Source organism: Dermacentor albipictus, chromosome 5, assembly GCF_038994185.2.
Source record: "Dermacentor albipictus isolate Rhodes 1998 colony chromosome 5, USDA_Dalb.pri_finalv2, whole genome shotgun sequence".
Taxonomy (NCBI): domain Eukaryota; kingdom Metazoa; phylum Arthropoda; class Arachnida; order Ixodida; family Ixodidae; genus Dermacentor; species Dermacentor albipictus.
Genome location: NC_091825.1, coordinates 173,994,237 through 174,007,827, shown reverse-complemented (window position 1 = coordinate 174,007,827; position 13,591 = coordinate 173,994,237). Strand labels below are relative to the sequence as shown.

Below are 13,591 nucleotides of genomic sequence, written 5' to 3'. Positions count from 1 at the left end.
TACGATTAAGATATGTGTATGGACAACTACACTACTCTTAGTTGGTACAAGTACTGGCTTTTTTGTGCTATTCTCATTTTTAAATTCTTAAATGTTTGGCAGGAATCGTACAGAGTATTGCTAACATCACAGAAACAGCACTACACTAGTTAAAACATGGTTGTCTTCATCTCTCAGTCATGCCACAAGAGATGCAGGGCCACTGCTTGAAGGCGCACTTGCCTGTCTGTAATCATGACAATGTTGGCCCTGTCATTGCTGCCAAGCGGTGCATGGGCCCAGTAGGTGTCAGTCTGTGAGTAATGGCCTTTGCTAAGCTGCAGGAGGAGCCGGTACCCAGTTGCCTGATACTGGGAGAAAGGCCTCAGCCCCTGCAATTCCAAGGGAAAGTGCTGCTGTGGCCAACATTTGAAAGTCAAGAGTGGATTGGGGAATGCCCCTAAACATCTGCAGGAACAAGGTATACATTTGTAAAGTGGTATTATTAATATGCTTGACCTTATTTTTTTATCACCAGCGTGCATATGCTGGTGATACAAATTGAGAAGGATGGCCGGAAGAATAGTGTGTCTCATTTTGAAAAAAGTGCCACTGTATCTCCTTTACAACCCATACATTTGACTGGTTAAAGGCACACTGCGTATAGGTGTGTTTGAAAACGAAACACTTAACTGAAATTGAGATAATCCATCAAATTCTGAGGTAACTGACAGGAATTTCAGAAAACAATGTTGATAAAAACAATGTGAAATCCACTTGGTTGTTGCCTACTGGTAAATCATTGAGACATAGTAGAAAATGAGGGCATGCCCCAGATATCCTAGCTCTACTTATGTGTCAGCAGCACCTATGAGCAACTTGGAGCTGTGGACTAGATGCGAGAAACCATAATAAAAATTAAAAAAATTTAGCCTGCTCAAAGTGCTGATGAGAGTTCATTGTGAGAGAATGTCTGGGACCGGTAATTAGAAATATGAAGCACAGTGCAGCTGTGTGCCAGTGGCACAAGGACAATGCATATCAGCAAATTCGTTGGCACTCACCAGACAAGTTACTCGAAAATAGTAGTTAGGTTACTTTATTGAGTAGCATAAAAAGTAACCAAGTGGACTAACAAAAATACTTGAATATAATATTAATTACCGCAAAAATTATCTCATACTTGCAAGACACACTTAAGCTGCAAGTAACATATCCCAGAGGACAATCATAAAGTCCACCTTTACCAAAATGGCATGATTTTCCTCAAAAAGATTTCTTTCTTAGAATTACTGCACAGCTTTCACCATCTTTAATGGGCAGACTGATACTGAAAGAAAGGTGCAAGGGAGGTGGGAGCAAGAATTTATGGATGTGCTTAGCCAAGCTTTAAAGGCAGTTGCTGCTGTTGCGCAGCTGCTATAAAGGGCTTTGAAAGTAAGCTTTAAAAATTTAACAACAGCTAATGCTCTTCCCATTGAATTTGTGTGAACTTCATAAGGTATATAGCTATCAATCAATCAATCAATCAATCAATCAATCAATCAATCAATCAATCAATCAATCAATCAAAAAGAAAAGTTTATTATATGATTAGTAAAAGTTAATACAGAAATATTTGGACCGATAGCCTAAATGGCTAGTGACTGGTCCAATACAAGAAACGTTAGCAATCTGGTATAAACTGTTACTGGTAATAAAGACAGATAATCAGTATATATAAGCACTAATTAGTAACCAGCTATTTTTCACAATCAACATCAACAACAAAAGAGACAAGAAAAGAAAAAGAGAAAAATATAAACGATGGGCAGTACACAAAATGAAAAAGTACATCAGGAAAAGGTCAAGACAATGCTTGGTTAGAGAGGAAGTAGCGCTTGCATATTATGTTGAAATTTGTTGCAAGTTTTATTTTAAGAGGTAAGTCATTCCACATCTTGGCACTAGAAAATTTGATTAGCCTTTCACTGTATACATTGAAGCATGCAAGATTTCCGTTGCTTGCACGTCATGTATCTAGCGATGGGAAAATGAAGACGTTATGAGGCAGAGGTGTATTAGTGTTCATTATCTTGTTTACTAGGCAGGAGATCTTGTAGTTCCATATAGTAATAAACGACAGCACACATAGTCTCTCAAAGAGAGTACTACTGTAGTGGTACACGTGGGAAAAAGTAATGATATGCACAGGCTGCTTTTGTATACGGAGTAACGGTGTTAGGTAAGTTGTGTACATCTGGCTCCATGGTTTGCAACAATATCAAAGGTGGCAGTGAAATAGGCTACAATAGAAAGATTGTAGCAAAGTCAATTCAAAGTATTAAGGTGGAAGCCTTTAATGGTTCATTGTCAAGGTCATTTGCCATTAGCAGAAAATGTCACAGTTTTCCGGCCTCCTGATTGGTCTCCTCTGTGTTGTGACGTCATTGTCACTAGGCGCAGGTGTGTGCCTCCTGATTGGGCGCTGTGTGGCCTGACGTCACAGTCACGAGGCACGCGTGGTGACCGTCTGCTTGGGTGTGGTGTGGCGGCGGCGGAGGCGGCAGTTTACTTTGCGGTACTGTGTAGGAAGGCTACATCGCCTTGCCAAACCAATGTCTCCCAACATGCGACGTGCGGCAGCCGCTGAACGCAAGCGGCGCTTAAGAGACGCTGAGTGTATACATCGCATGCATCAGGGCGGCGAGGCGCGTCCAACACTACAGAGTCCAGGGACGCGACGGGCCAAAGCAAGAGAGGCAATGCATTTGAAGTGACTTGCTGCATCTGTGGGTACCAAGGCAAATGAAGCTCGTAAGCACCGTGACCAACATATTGCCGCGGCAAGCTGAGCAAGTACAAGTCAATCGAGCGAAGTGGATGATGAGGATGGCCAACTGAAGGCCCGACACCGTCATTGAAGACGCGTCTCCTCCTCATCCACAAACGTGTACGAGTTGTGTGCCTCCGTGGTGTTTCTGATGCAACAAATCCTCATTGGCAATGGTGTCAGGCTTCCGCTGTTTCACACTTTAGTCTCGACAAAGTGTCTTCCGTTTTTTTGTCATGCATGCATGAGACGCAACAGCTGAAGGACAACTTTTTACAAATGGCATTGATTTGGTCTTTCCGATGAAGGTTACTATTGAGCATAATTCCCAGATATTTAATGATGTGAACACATTCCATTTGGTTTTTTAGTGATATATTACTTGAAGCAGAATTAGGGTTTTCATTTGTGAATGAAAAATAATATACTGAAGTCTTGTCAGCATTTAATAACAGTTGGTTGTCACGAAACCAGTTTGAAACCACTAGCAGTTTCTTGGACACAGTGTGCTGCAAGGATTCAAGTGTACTTCCTGTAAATAATATCGTAGTATCGTCTGCATACATTAAAGCATTTGATGACTGCAATACTCGCGGAAAATCAGTAACATAGAAAGAGATCAAATTGGGACCCAATATGAACCCTTGTGGCACACCACATGTAACATTTCTTAATGTGGATAGAAACCCATTGATTTGTACTTTTGCGTTCACAATTTGAGATAACTAGAAAAAAAGTCATGGGAGCCACCAACAGTACCATAGCACTTCAGTTTTCCTAACAGTGCCGAGTGACAAATAGTATCAAATGCCTTCTTTATATCAACGACAACTTCGATAACAATCATTTGCTGGCCAAGAACAGAGTTGATCGTTTAGGATAGAGTAAGGACAGCAGTAAATGTGGACCTTCCTGGGAAGAAACGATGTTTCTCATGGCAAATCACATTATTTTTGCAAAGGAAGTTCTTCAGCTGGGTTGTGCGATTAATTTTTTGTAAATATTGCTTACAGCATAGGTGGAAAGCTTTATTTCTCCGGGCGTTGGGGGGGGGGGGGAGGGGGGGCTGACCAGCTTTGCAAACTATATATATATATATATATATATATATATACACATTTGACCTTAAATAACAGTTACACTTGAAGAACACTGCGCCTGAATTACACTGCACTGAACACAACACTGAATTACACTGCGCCTTGTCTTTACTACTTCCAGCATGAACCAACTAGCCCAAGCAAGAGTTTTACTTGAAGAAACTTCGTGTGACCTTGAAGAATTTTTCACTAAAGTGACAGCTGGATGGATGTTATGAGTGTCCCCTTTGGAACGGGGTGGTGGGTTGCGCCACCAAGCTCTTGGTATTATACTGCCAAATGTCCTACCTAGGTTAAACAACGAAAAAAGAAGAAAAAAACGCTATGAACTCCCACAACCCAATTTTCTGATCCCCTATTGTGAACTGTGCTTTTGTACGTCTCCGCTTTTTGTCGTTTCCCTACTTTTATTCCACCAATCCTCCAATCGCCTCTTACTAATCCCTATTGCGGACGTGATTGATTGATTGATTAGTAGAGTTTATTGGCGCAAGGGCCAGATGTGGCCAAAGAGCGCCAAGTCGATGATCTGTGCTTCTCAATGATATATGGGTGTTAATTGCGGGGATTAATGAAACACGGCTGTATAGTGGCCTAAAATATTCTCTAAAAAGTGCAAAATGTGCATGTGGTGCGATGTGGCTGTAAAAGGGCCTAAAATTTATTTTTCAATCAATCAATCAATATTTATTTTTGACAAAAGAAATACAAGATGGTTATAAGTTGACATTCGGAGGTCCCGAAGTAACAACTGTCGGGGGGACCTTCTAACAAAACATGAAAAGGGGATAGTAGGGTCGAGGCAAACAGTGAGTCATGTCATATATTATACAGTTTCTACATCGGAAATAAACGATAAGATAAAAAAAGAAATCTGTTAACAATATCACAGGTATATTCACACAGTTAAAAAGAAAAAATAATTGAAGAAATCTTAAAAACAATATGCAACAATTAAAACAAGGATAAATGGCACGTAAAGCTAACTATGAGGAGAAGTATCAATTAAGGCAAAATTTAGTAACTCGGTAATTGAAAAGTACATTGCGTAATGGTAAAGTGAACAACATACTAATTAATTCTAGGTTTGTTAAATTATGCTACGTGTCAGATAAAGTGTTCATGAAATGCTCCTTCGTTCTACGTTTGAATGATAATAATGTAGATGTCTTCATGTGAGATGGTATAGAATTCCAAACAGAAATGCCTGAAAACGCGACGGTAAATTTCCCATAGTTAGTTCTTGCTTTTGGAAGAAGAAGATTGAGTTGAGCTGAAAATCTTGTGTTGTTATAATTGATGAGGCTAGAGCGACTAAAACCTGGAATATTAAACTCGGTATTTATAAGACGAAACATAAGTAGCGACAGCTTATGATTGAACAACATGCGTAAAGGTAAAACATTTAGGGAACGGAATATTGGAGCAGAGGGAGATGTATGCGATTGGAATGCAATTAATCGTAATGCTTGCTTTTGCAAAACTTCTAACTGATGAAGATGTGTGGTATATGTATTACCCCAAGATGACAGGCAGTATGAGAGATGACTGTGTATATACGCGTAATATAAAGACATGAGAATGGTTTGCTGGAAAAAAGAGCGAGTTTTTATTATGATGTGAATACCAAATGAGATTCTTTGAATAAGTGATTGAATATGGCACTGGAACTTTAGGTTTTCATCTAGTACTACACCAAGAAATTTAGTAGACGTGGATCTTGCAAATACATTATTATTTAGAGACACTACAATAGAGTCAATGGGCAAAGATTTTGAAGAATGGAATACCGTAAATGTTGTCTTAGATGGGTTAATGGTTAGCTTGTTTTTTACACACCATGAATGAACATTCGTTAGGTCAGCGTTAAGTTTATCCTGCAATGCAAATAAATTTTTATCAGATGCGAAAATGGTGGTGTCATCAGCGTAAAGAAGGCAGTGCGCATGTGTTAATATTTCTGGCAAGTCATTAATGAATATGAGAAATAAGAGTGGCCCAAGTATTGATCCCTGGGGGACACCTGTATTTACAGTTTTTGATGAGGACAAGACACCATTAAATTCGACTATATATTGTCGGTTAATTAGGTAGTTACGAATTATTTGTAAAGGTGGTCCAGAAACGCCATATGATTCAAGTTTACTTAAAAGAATACGATGGTTAATTGTATCAATCGCCTTGGTGAAATCAATAAAGAGAGCACCAACTAAGAGGCCTTGATCGATGGCTAATTTGACCCTCTCAGTAAATGTAATAAGCGCTAATTCAGTTGAAAAATTGTCACGAAAACCAAATTGATCAGGAGTTAAAAGATTAAATTTGGATAAGTATTTAGTTAAGCGATTATGTATAAGTTTTTCGATGACCTTACTAAAGAAAGACAAAATGCAGATAGGACGATAATTACTTGTGCACTTATGGTCACCTTTTTTAAATACTGGGATTATTTTACCTGTCTTGAGGCGATTAGGAAAGATGCCATCTATAAATAGTCTATTTACTATATGTGCTAACGCAGGTGAGATTTCGTTAGACACAAGCTTAATGCTAGAGGGGCGTATCAAGTCGAGGCCCGGACCGGTTGTTTTAAGAGAGCTCTAAAGTGCGTAAAATACAAGTATATACATAGTATAAAAAATGACTGTGATTGATCGTTTCTGCGATGACAATAGATGTTTCACAAGATGGGATGATTAGTAAATTATGTAAAATCTGTAGCACTAGTGCCTCAGCAAAGCCTTGAAAGCAAGGGCTGGGAGGCAGGTGCTCTAGAAAAACGTTTTCATTGCAGCTACGACCTCCAGGTGGAGGCCGCGCTACAAGTAGCCTGGCCAAATCACATTTAGGGTTTCAGATAAAAAGTTGAATAGTGATTGAAAAGTAAAAAGGGGTTCATTGCTAAGAAAAAATGCTGGATGTAACGGTATGTGTTGGATATAAGCGGAGGGAAAGTGCTTTTTTCTTTCTGCCTCTATTTCAGTGCATTGGATAAGAACATGAATAACTGTAAGCCTGTTGCCACATTTGCTACATGTCGGAGGTTCGCTTCCCGTCAAAAGGTAGGAGTGAGTGGCGTATGTATGTCCTATTCTTAATCTACACAGAAGCACTTCCTTATGTCTTGCTGTTCTTTCAGTTATCCAGTTCCCTAATTTTGGCTTGATAACGTGTAGCTTATTCAATACTGCATTATCCCATTGGTCCTGCCAGTACTTCCTCAGTTTGTGGCGTAAGAAGGGCTTAAGTTCTTTTGCTGATATAGGTTTATTCATATCCGTTTCATTAAAGGTGACTGACGTTGCACTTTCGTCAGCAGCTACATTGCCTTTTATGCCCCTATGGCCAGGTACCCAACATAGGATGATGTTCTGGTTGTACATTAATGCTAGCATAGTTGTGTGTATAGTTCATTAAAAACAGGGTTCTTATGTTTTTGAAAACTCATTAAGGCCCTTATTACGCTTAATGAATCTGTGAAAATGATGGCCTTATTCAGATTTGTTTTTCTGATGTGCTTTATGGCTGAGAGTACTGCGTACGCTTCAGCCGTAAAAATACTTGTGTTAGGATTTAGAGTACCGGAGGTGGAAAAAACTGGCCCAAGAGCTGCATACGCGACACCAGCAGATGATTTAGAAGCATCTGTATAATACTCGGCACAGCAGTACTTCGCTTGGAGTTCGAGGAAGTGTGACAGTATGTGTGCCTCAGGTGCATGTTTCGTTATTGCAACAAAAGAGATATCGCACTCCATGGTCTGCCACTCCCAAGGCGGGGGAAGGCGAGTTGGAGGCATTAGGATATTTTCTGGGAGATTGATGTTTGTTTCTTCTGCCATTGCTTCCAAACGTAGGCTCACAGGAGTTGTAATACGTGGGCGGTTACTGTAAAGTCTGGCAGCGGACAGGTCGCTAACAATGGAATGACATGGATGCTCGGTGTCTGATTTTACCTTAGTGTAGTATGAAAAACTTAAGAATGTTCTGCGTAGATGTAAGGACCATTCGTTGGCCTCGACGTACAGACATTCAACAGGGCTAGTTCTAAAGGCGCCTGTTGCCAGTCGTATACCGAGGTTGTGGACTGGGTCGAGAATTTTTAGCGCACTCTCAGTTGCGGAGTGGTACACCACGGCTCCGTAATCGAGGTGTGATTGTACGAGACTCTTATACAGGCTCAGCAGACACTTCCTGTCACTGCCCCAGGTTGTTCGAGAGGGCAGCTTGAGGAGGTTCATGGTCTCGAGGCATTTTTCTTTAAGATATTTTAAGTGGGGAACGAAGTTAAGCTTTGTGTCCAGGATAACACCTAAGAATTCGTGTTCAGGGCTAACAGTTAGTCTTTCTCCATTAAGGTTAATATTGGGTTGTGGTAGTACACTTCTCTTGTTAGAAAACAGGACACATGTGCTCCTTTGGGGGTTCAATTTGAAACCATTCTCGTCCGCCCACCTTGAGAATCTATTCAAGCCAAGTTGTAGCTGCCTCTCGCAAATGCTAAGATTGCATGACCTGAACCCTATCTGTACGTCGTCCACATAGACGGAATATAAGAGTGTGCGAGGTAATACGGTGTGGAGGGAATTCATTTTAACAATAAATAACGTACAGCTCAGTACTCCACCCTGCGGTACGCCTGTCTCCTGTATGAATGGTCGAGATTGCACGTTGCCAACTCTAACACGAAATATCCTGTTAGAGAGATAGCTTTCAATTATTCTCAGCAGGTTGCTGCGAATGCCCATTGCAGAAAGATCGCGAAGGATCCCGAAGCGCCACATAGTATCATACGCCTTCTCCATGTCAAGAAACACGGACAACACAAGCTGTTTGTGGACAAACGCTTCCCTGATATACATTTCCATGCGTACAAGCTGATCTGTCGTCGATCTGCCTTCTGTAAAGCCACATTGATATGGATCTAATTTCTTGTTAATTTCTAGATAATGTACCAGGCGACTGTTTACCATCTTTTCAAAAACTTTGCATAAGCAGCTCGTCAATGCTATAGGCCTATAACTATTTGCCAAAGAAGGGTCCTTACCCTGTTTCAAAGTAGGAATTATGATGGCCTCTTTCCAAGCTGAGGGAATGCTGCCGGACGACCATATAGAATTGTAGGGACAAAGAAGGGTTTTTTGTGTTTCAGGCGGCAGGTGTTTAAGAATTTCATATAGGATGCGGTCAGATCCGGGGGCAGATTGGTTGCAGCTGTTTAGGGCTGCCTGAAGCTCTGCCATGCAAAAGGGTCTATTGTATGCCTCGTATTTTGTGCTTTTCCGTTCTAATGGTTGTCCTTCTATTTGCCTTTTGTACCTTTGGAATGTTTCAGAGTAGTGCGACGAGCTGGATATCTGTTCGAAATGTGCGCCAAGAAAGTTCGCCTGATCTTCCATGCTGTCGCCTTGAGTATTCACTAAAGGCAAAGAGTAAGACTGTCGACCCTTTATTATATTAACTCTATTCCAAACCTTTGTTTCGTCAGTGTAAGAGTTAATGCCTGATATATACTTTCTCCAACTCTCTCTTCTACCTTGTCGCCGCGTTCTTCGACCCTGGGATTTGACCTGCTTGAAATTGACTAGATTTTCTGCTGTCGGAGAATCCCGAAGTAAACCCCATGCCTTGTTTTGCTTCTTTCGCACTTTTCGACACTCATCGTTCCACCAAGGAAGACGGCGTTTTGTGGACAATTCACTTGTTACAGGGATACATTTGGAGGAGGTGTCAAGGAGAAAAACCGTAAAATATTCAACCGCAGCGTCTATGCTTAAAGCACACATGTCGTCCCAGGATAAACAAGCAAGCTTTTTGAACGTTTCCCAGTCAGCCGAGTCAGTTCTCCAGCGAGGTAATTGTGGAAGGCATCCATTAGCCATAGCTGTGCTTAGAACTACAGGGAAATGATCACTCCCGTATGGGTTTTTAATAACTTTCCATTTAAAATAAAGTAGAAGAGTAGGAGATGCTATGCTAAGATCTATTGAGGATTATGTTTTGTTTGCCATGTTATAATACGTGGGCTCCTTCCCATTCAAAAGACATGCACCTGAAGAAAAAAGGAACTGTTCAATCAAGCGACCTCTCGCGTCGCAGCGCGAGTCGCCCCATAGGTTGCTGTGCACATTTAAATCTCCAAGCACAAGATATGGTTCAGGCAACTGATTTATTAGTGTTTGGAATTCTTGTTTGTGGAGCTGAAAATGCGGTGGTATATATAGGGAGCAGATGGTTATCAGCTTATTTAACAGTACAGCTCGAATGGCCACTGCCTCAAGGGGTGTTTGTAGCTGTAAGTGTTGACAGGCTATAGATTTGTCAGCTATGATGGCTACGCCGCCGGATGATGCGAGGGCATCATCGCGATCCTTCCGAAAAATAACATACTGACGTAGGAAGTGTTTGTGTTTAGATTTCAAATGAGTCTCTTGGACACACAGCACTTTAGGAGTTAGTTGATTAAGGAGTTCTTGCATATCATCGAGGTTGCAAAGCAGGCCTCTGATATTCCACTGAATAATCAGTGTATCCATATTAAAATAAATGTTGTGCTTTGTGTCAAAGAGAATGAACTTGGTTTAGCTTATGTTGCCCTTTTGGGGCCCTGTAATTGGAGTTTTGTCTTTTTTGGAGCGATCGGCAAAATCGCGCCGCTCCTTAGGCGTCAACTGCGCCTTTTGACTCGGTGTTGTGTCCATGGCCTCTTGAGAGGCACTGGACAGCCGCTCTTGCGAGCGGTGTGTTTTCTGTGAAAGCCTTGTCTCGGAAGACAAGGCCTTGGAGCCCACCATCCTGGTGGTTGGTGGGTTTTTCTTGACTTCGGAGCTGGGCTGACTGGTGCCAGCACTAGCAGAGGCCTCCACTATGGTCAAATTCGAGACAGGTAGGGCAGCCTTCGCTGCTCCCACCATGGGGGCGGGTGCCGTTGTGGTGCTGCCCCCCGACGTACCACTTCGGCGAAAGATGCGGTCTGTGTAAATGTTGATGAGATGCGTTGTCTTGCTTCTCTGATAGTTATGTTTTCTTTGACCTTTATCGCAATTATTTCTTTTTCTTTTTTCCAGACTTCGCATGATCAAGAGTATGCAGGGTGGCCACCATTACAATTGCTACAACGGGGCTCAGCCTTACAGTCATCTGCAGAATGATCGTTGATGCCGCATTTCGCACATGTTAGCCGCCCTCGGCAGCTCTGGGAAGCGTGGCCAAACCTCTGGCATTTAAAACAACGTCGCGGGTTGGGGATGTACGGTCATACTCTGATTTTGATCCAAAGGTAACTATCAGGTGCTTAGTTGGCAGCTCCTTGTTGTCCCGTCTGATCTTTATTCTTTGTACGTTTATGACGTTTTCATCCTTCCATCATTCCAGGAGTTTTTCTTCGGTCAAGTCCATTAAGTCAATGTCAGAAATTACGCCTTTGGACGAATTCATGGTTCGGTGTGCTGTTACACTGACGGGGATGTCTCCAAGTTCTACAAGGTTCGTTAGCTTGTCATGTTGAGTTTTGTCTTACAATTCGAGTAATAAGTCGCCACTGGCCAGCTTGGTGATTTTATAGCCGCCTCCAATGGTCTCTGTGAGATACTTCGTCACAACGAATGATGAAATCGTTCTTGCCTTCTTGTCAAGTTTTTCACTGTGAACAATGTGAAATTTCGGGAAAGTCTGAGTGGTTTTGAGAGAAAATTGAAATGTAGCATCGGTGCGCCCCCTTTTAGAGGGACGATCAGTTGAAAAGAGGGAATGGAAGTTCCCATGAAATATGTTGAGTATTCAGCGACGATGCCAGTCACCCACCACCGAGCCCAACAAGGGGACAAGGCAAGGTATGTGGTAAAACAAGCCTCACCATGCCAACTGCACGTCGTCGCTATAACCAAATATGTTATAACCAAGGTAGGTCATACCACACCAGGTTAACCCTCGCCACCAGGAATGTTGGAAGTTATCACAAGAAAAAGAAGACAGGAAAGTTAAAGGAGAGAGGGAAAGACGAAGGAGTGCGAAGAGAGAGACAGGAAAAGGCAACTGCCGATTTCCCCTGGGTGGGTCAGTCCGGGGGTGCCGTCTATGTGAAGCAGAGGCCAAAGAGGTGTGTTGCCTACGCCGGAGGGCCTTAAAGGTCCAAACACCCAGCATCGGCTCAACCTCCAGGATCCCCTTTTCCCCAGACACGGCTAGGCCGCGCACGGCTACACGCGGGAGGGTCCAACCCTCGTGTGCTCGGGTACGTGGTGTCGCAACACACCAAACGCCTGCTCGCGCAGACGCCCCTGCGGGGTATTGCGGACGTGTTTACTTTTCCACCTTCTTTGACAACACCTTCTTAGGAGCAATAAGGGCAGATGACTTTGTCGAACAGCAGTGAGCAGTACCAGAGTTCCAAAGTCTTCTAGAGTACTTGGAAAGGCAAGATCGAAGTTGTTCCTAGGATATTTAAGCATAGCCTGCCTTCATTTGCATTGAAAAACAACATCCTTGTGGTATTTCACTAGAATAGCAGCTTGGGCTTGTTAGTTTTCCATCCTGCTAGTAACAGCGCAAAATGTAGACAAGAGACGAGACAAGAAGACACCACAAGTGCTTGTTGAAGGTCAGTGCTTGTGGTGTCTTCTTGTCTCGTCTCTTGTCTAAATTTTGCGCTGTTAACAGCAGGATGGAAAACCAACAAGCCCAAGCTGCTATGCTTGTGGAGAACCTCTCACCAGTCTGTGCCAACTACCTTCGTGTTGTGCCATCAGCACTGTGGGCGGAGGTTCTGCACCCCTTTCATGATGATCCAACTGAAGGGCACCTTGGATTCTCTCGCGTGCTTATGAGGATTCAGAAGTATTACTTCCCAAGCCTGAACGCCTATGTCGCCCATTACGTCAAGACGTGCTGAGACTGTCAGCGACGCAAGATGCCAGCACGGCCAACGAGGTTGTTACAGCCTATTGAACACCCTCACCAACTGTTCCAGCAGATTGGGATGGACTTATTGGGGCCCTGTCCGATGTCAACAGCAGGGAATAAGCGTATCATCGCGGCCACCAACTACCTTACCTGCTTCGGCAAAAGGAAAGTCCTGTGTTGAAGACAAAGACTGACATCCATTGGACGTGGTTTATTCGTTTAACTACCAAGATGGCTTGTTCTGCAAAGAGTTCTGACAAAACCTCATAATCCAAGCCATTACTCGGAGTAATTGGGAGGGGCATCCAAAGCTTGCAACCTCAAGCAGTGGCTTGTGTGGGGGCACAGGCGGTGCCACTACTGTGGTGGGACAAGCTGATACTGTATCACTTCACTGTTTTCGCTAGCAAGGGCATCAGTTGAAGGAGCTGCCTTCGGTGAAGAATCAGATCAGAACAAATCTTCGCCGGCCATTGCAAATGAGGCTGTGACAACCATGAAGGACCATTCCACCGCAGAGTCTTGTGTGTTAACGGATTGTCGTTGCACAGCCGCTCGATAAAAAAGCAAGGTATGGCCAGCTACGTCATGCCATGGACAAGAGGCGGGCATGTCTCGGTCCAGTTTACAGTTGCAACCGCTTTTCTTGGTGAGGGCGCCACTGCTCGAGGATACTTTTGCGACTTCGCATCGGGGCTAAGCAGGCGTTGGTTCTCGCATCAGATAAACACTGGTGATGCTGTGGATCATTCACCGTCGACCGTATCGCGTGTTCACGGCGGAGCGGCAAGTTATTCAGC

The 13,591-nt window shown here is 43.0% G+C and overlaps 1 protein-coding gene across 10 annotated transcripts in view; it reads right to left on the bottom strand.

The window, feature by feature from the left end:
• Nucleotides 1–13,591, bottom strand: part of LOC135897507 (intermembrane lipid transfer protein VPS13A-like) — a 1,023,564-nt gene that overhangs the window by 39,445 nt on the left and 970,528 nt on the right. For 9 of the 10 annotated variants that reach the window (XM_070539327.1, XM_070539326.1, XM_070539332.1 and 6 more), the window contains one exon: nucleotides 223–371. In XM_070539327.1, the coding sequence (XP_070395428.1) occupies nucleotides 223–371 (149 nt within the window). Of the gene's footprint in view, nucleotides 1–222; nucleotides 372–13,591 lie in introns of those variants that run through there. The other variant, XM_070539333.1, reaches the window with a different exon arrangement.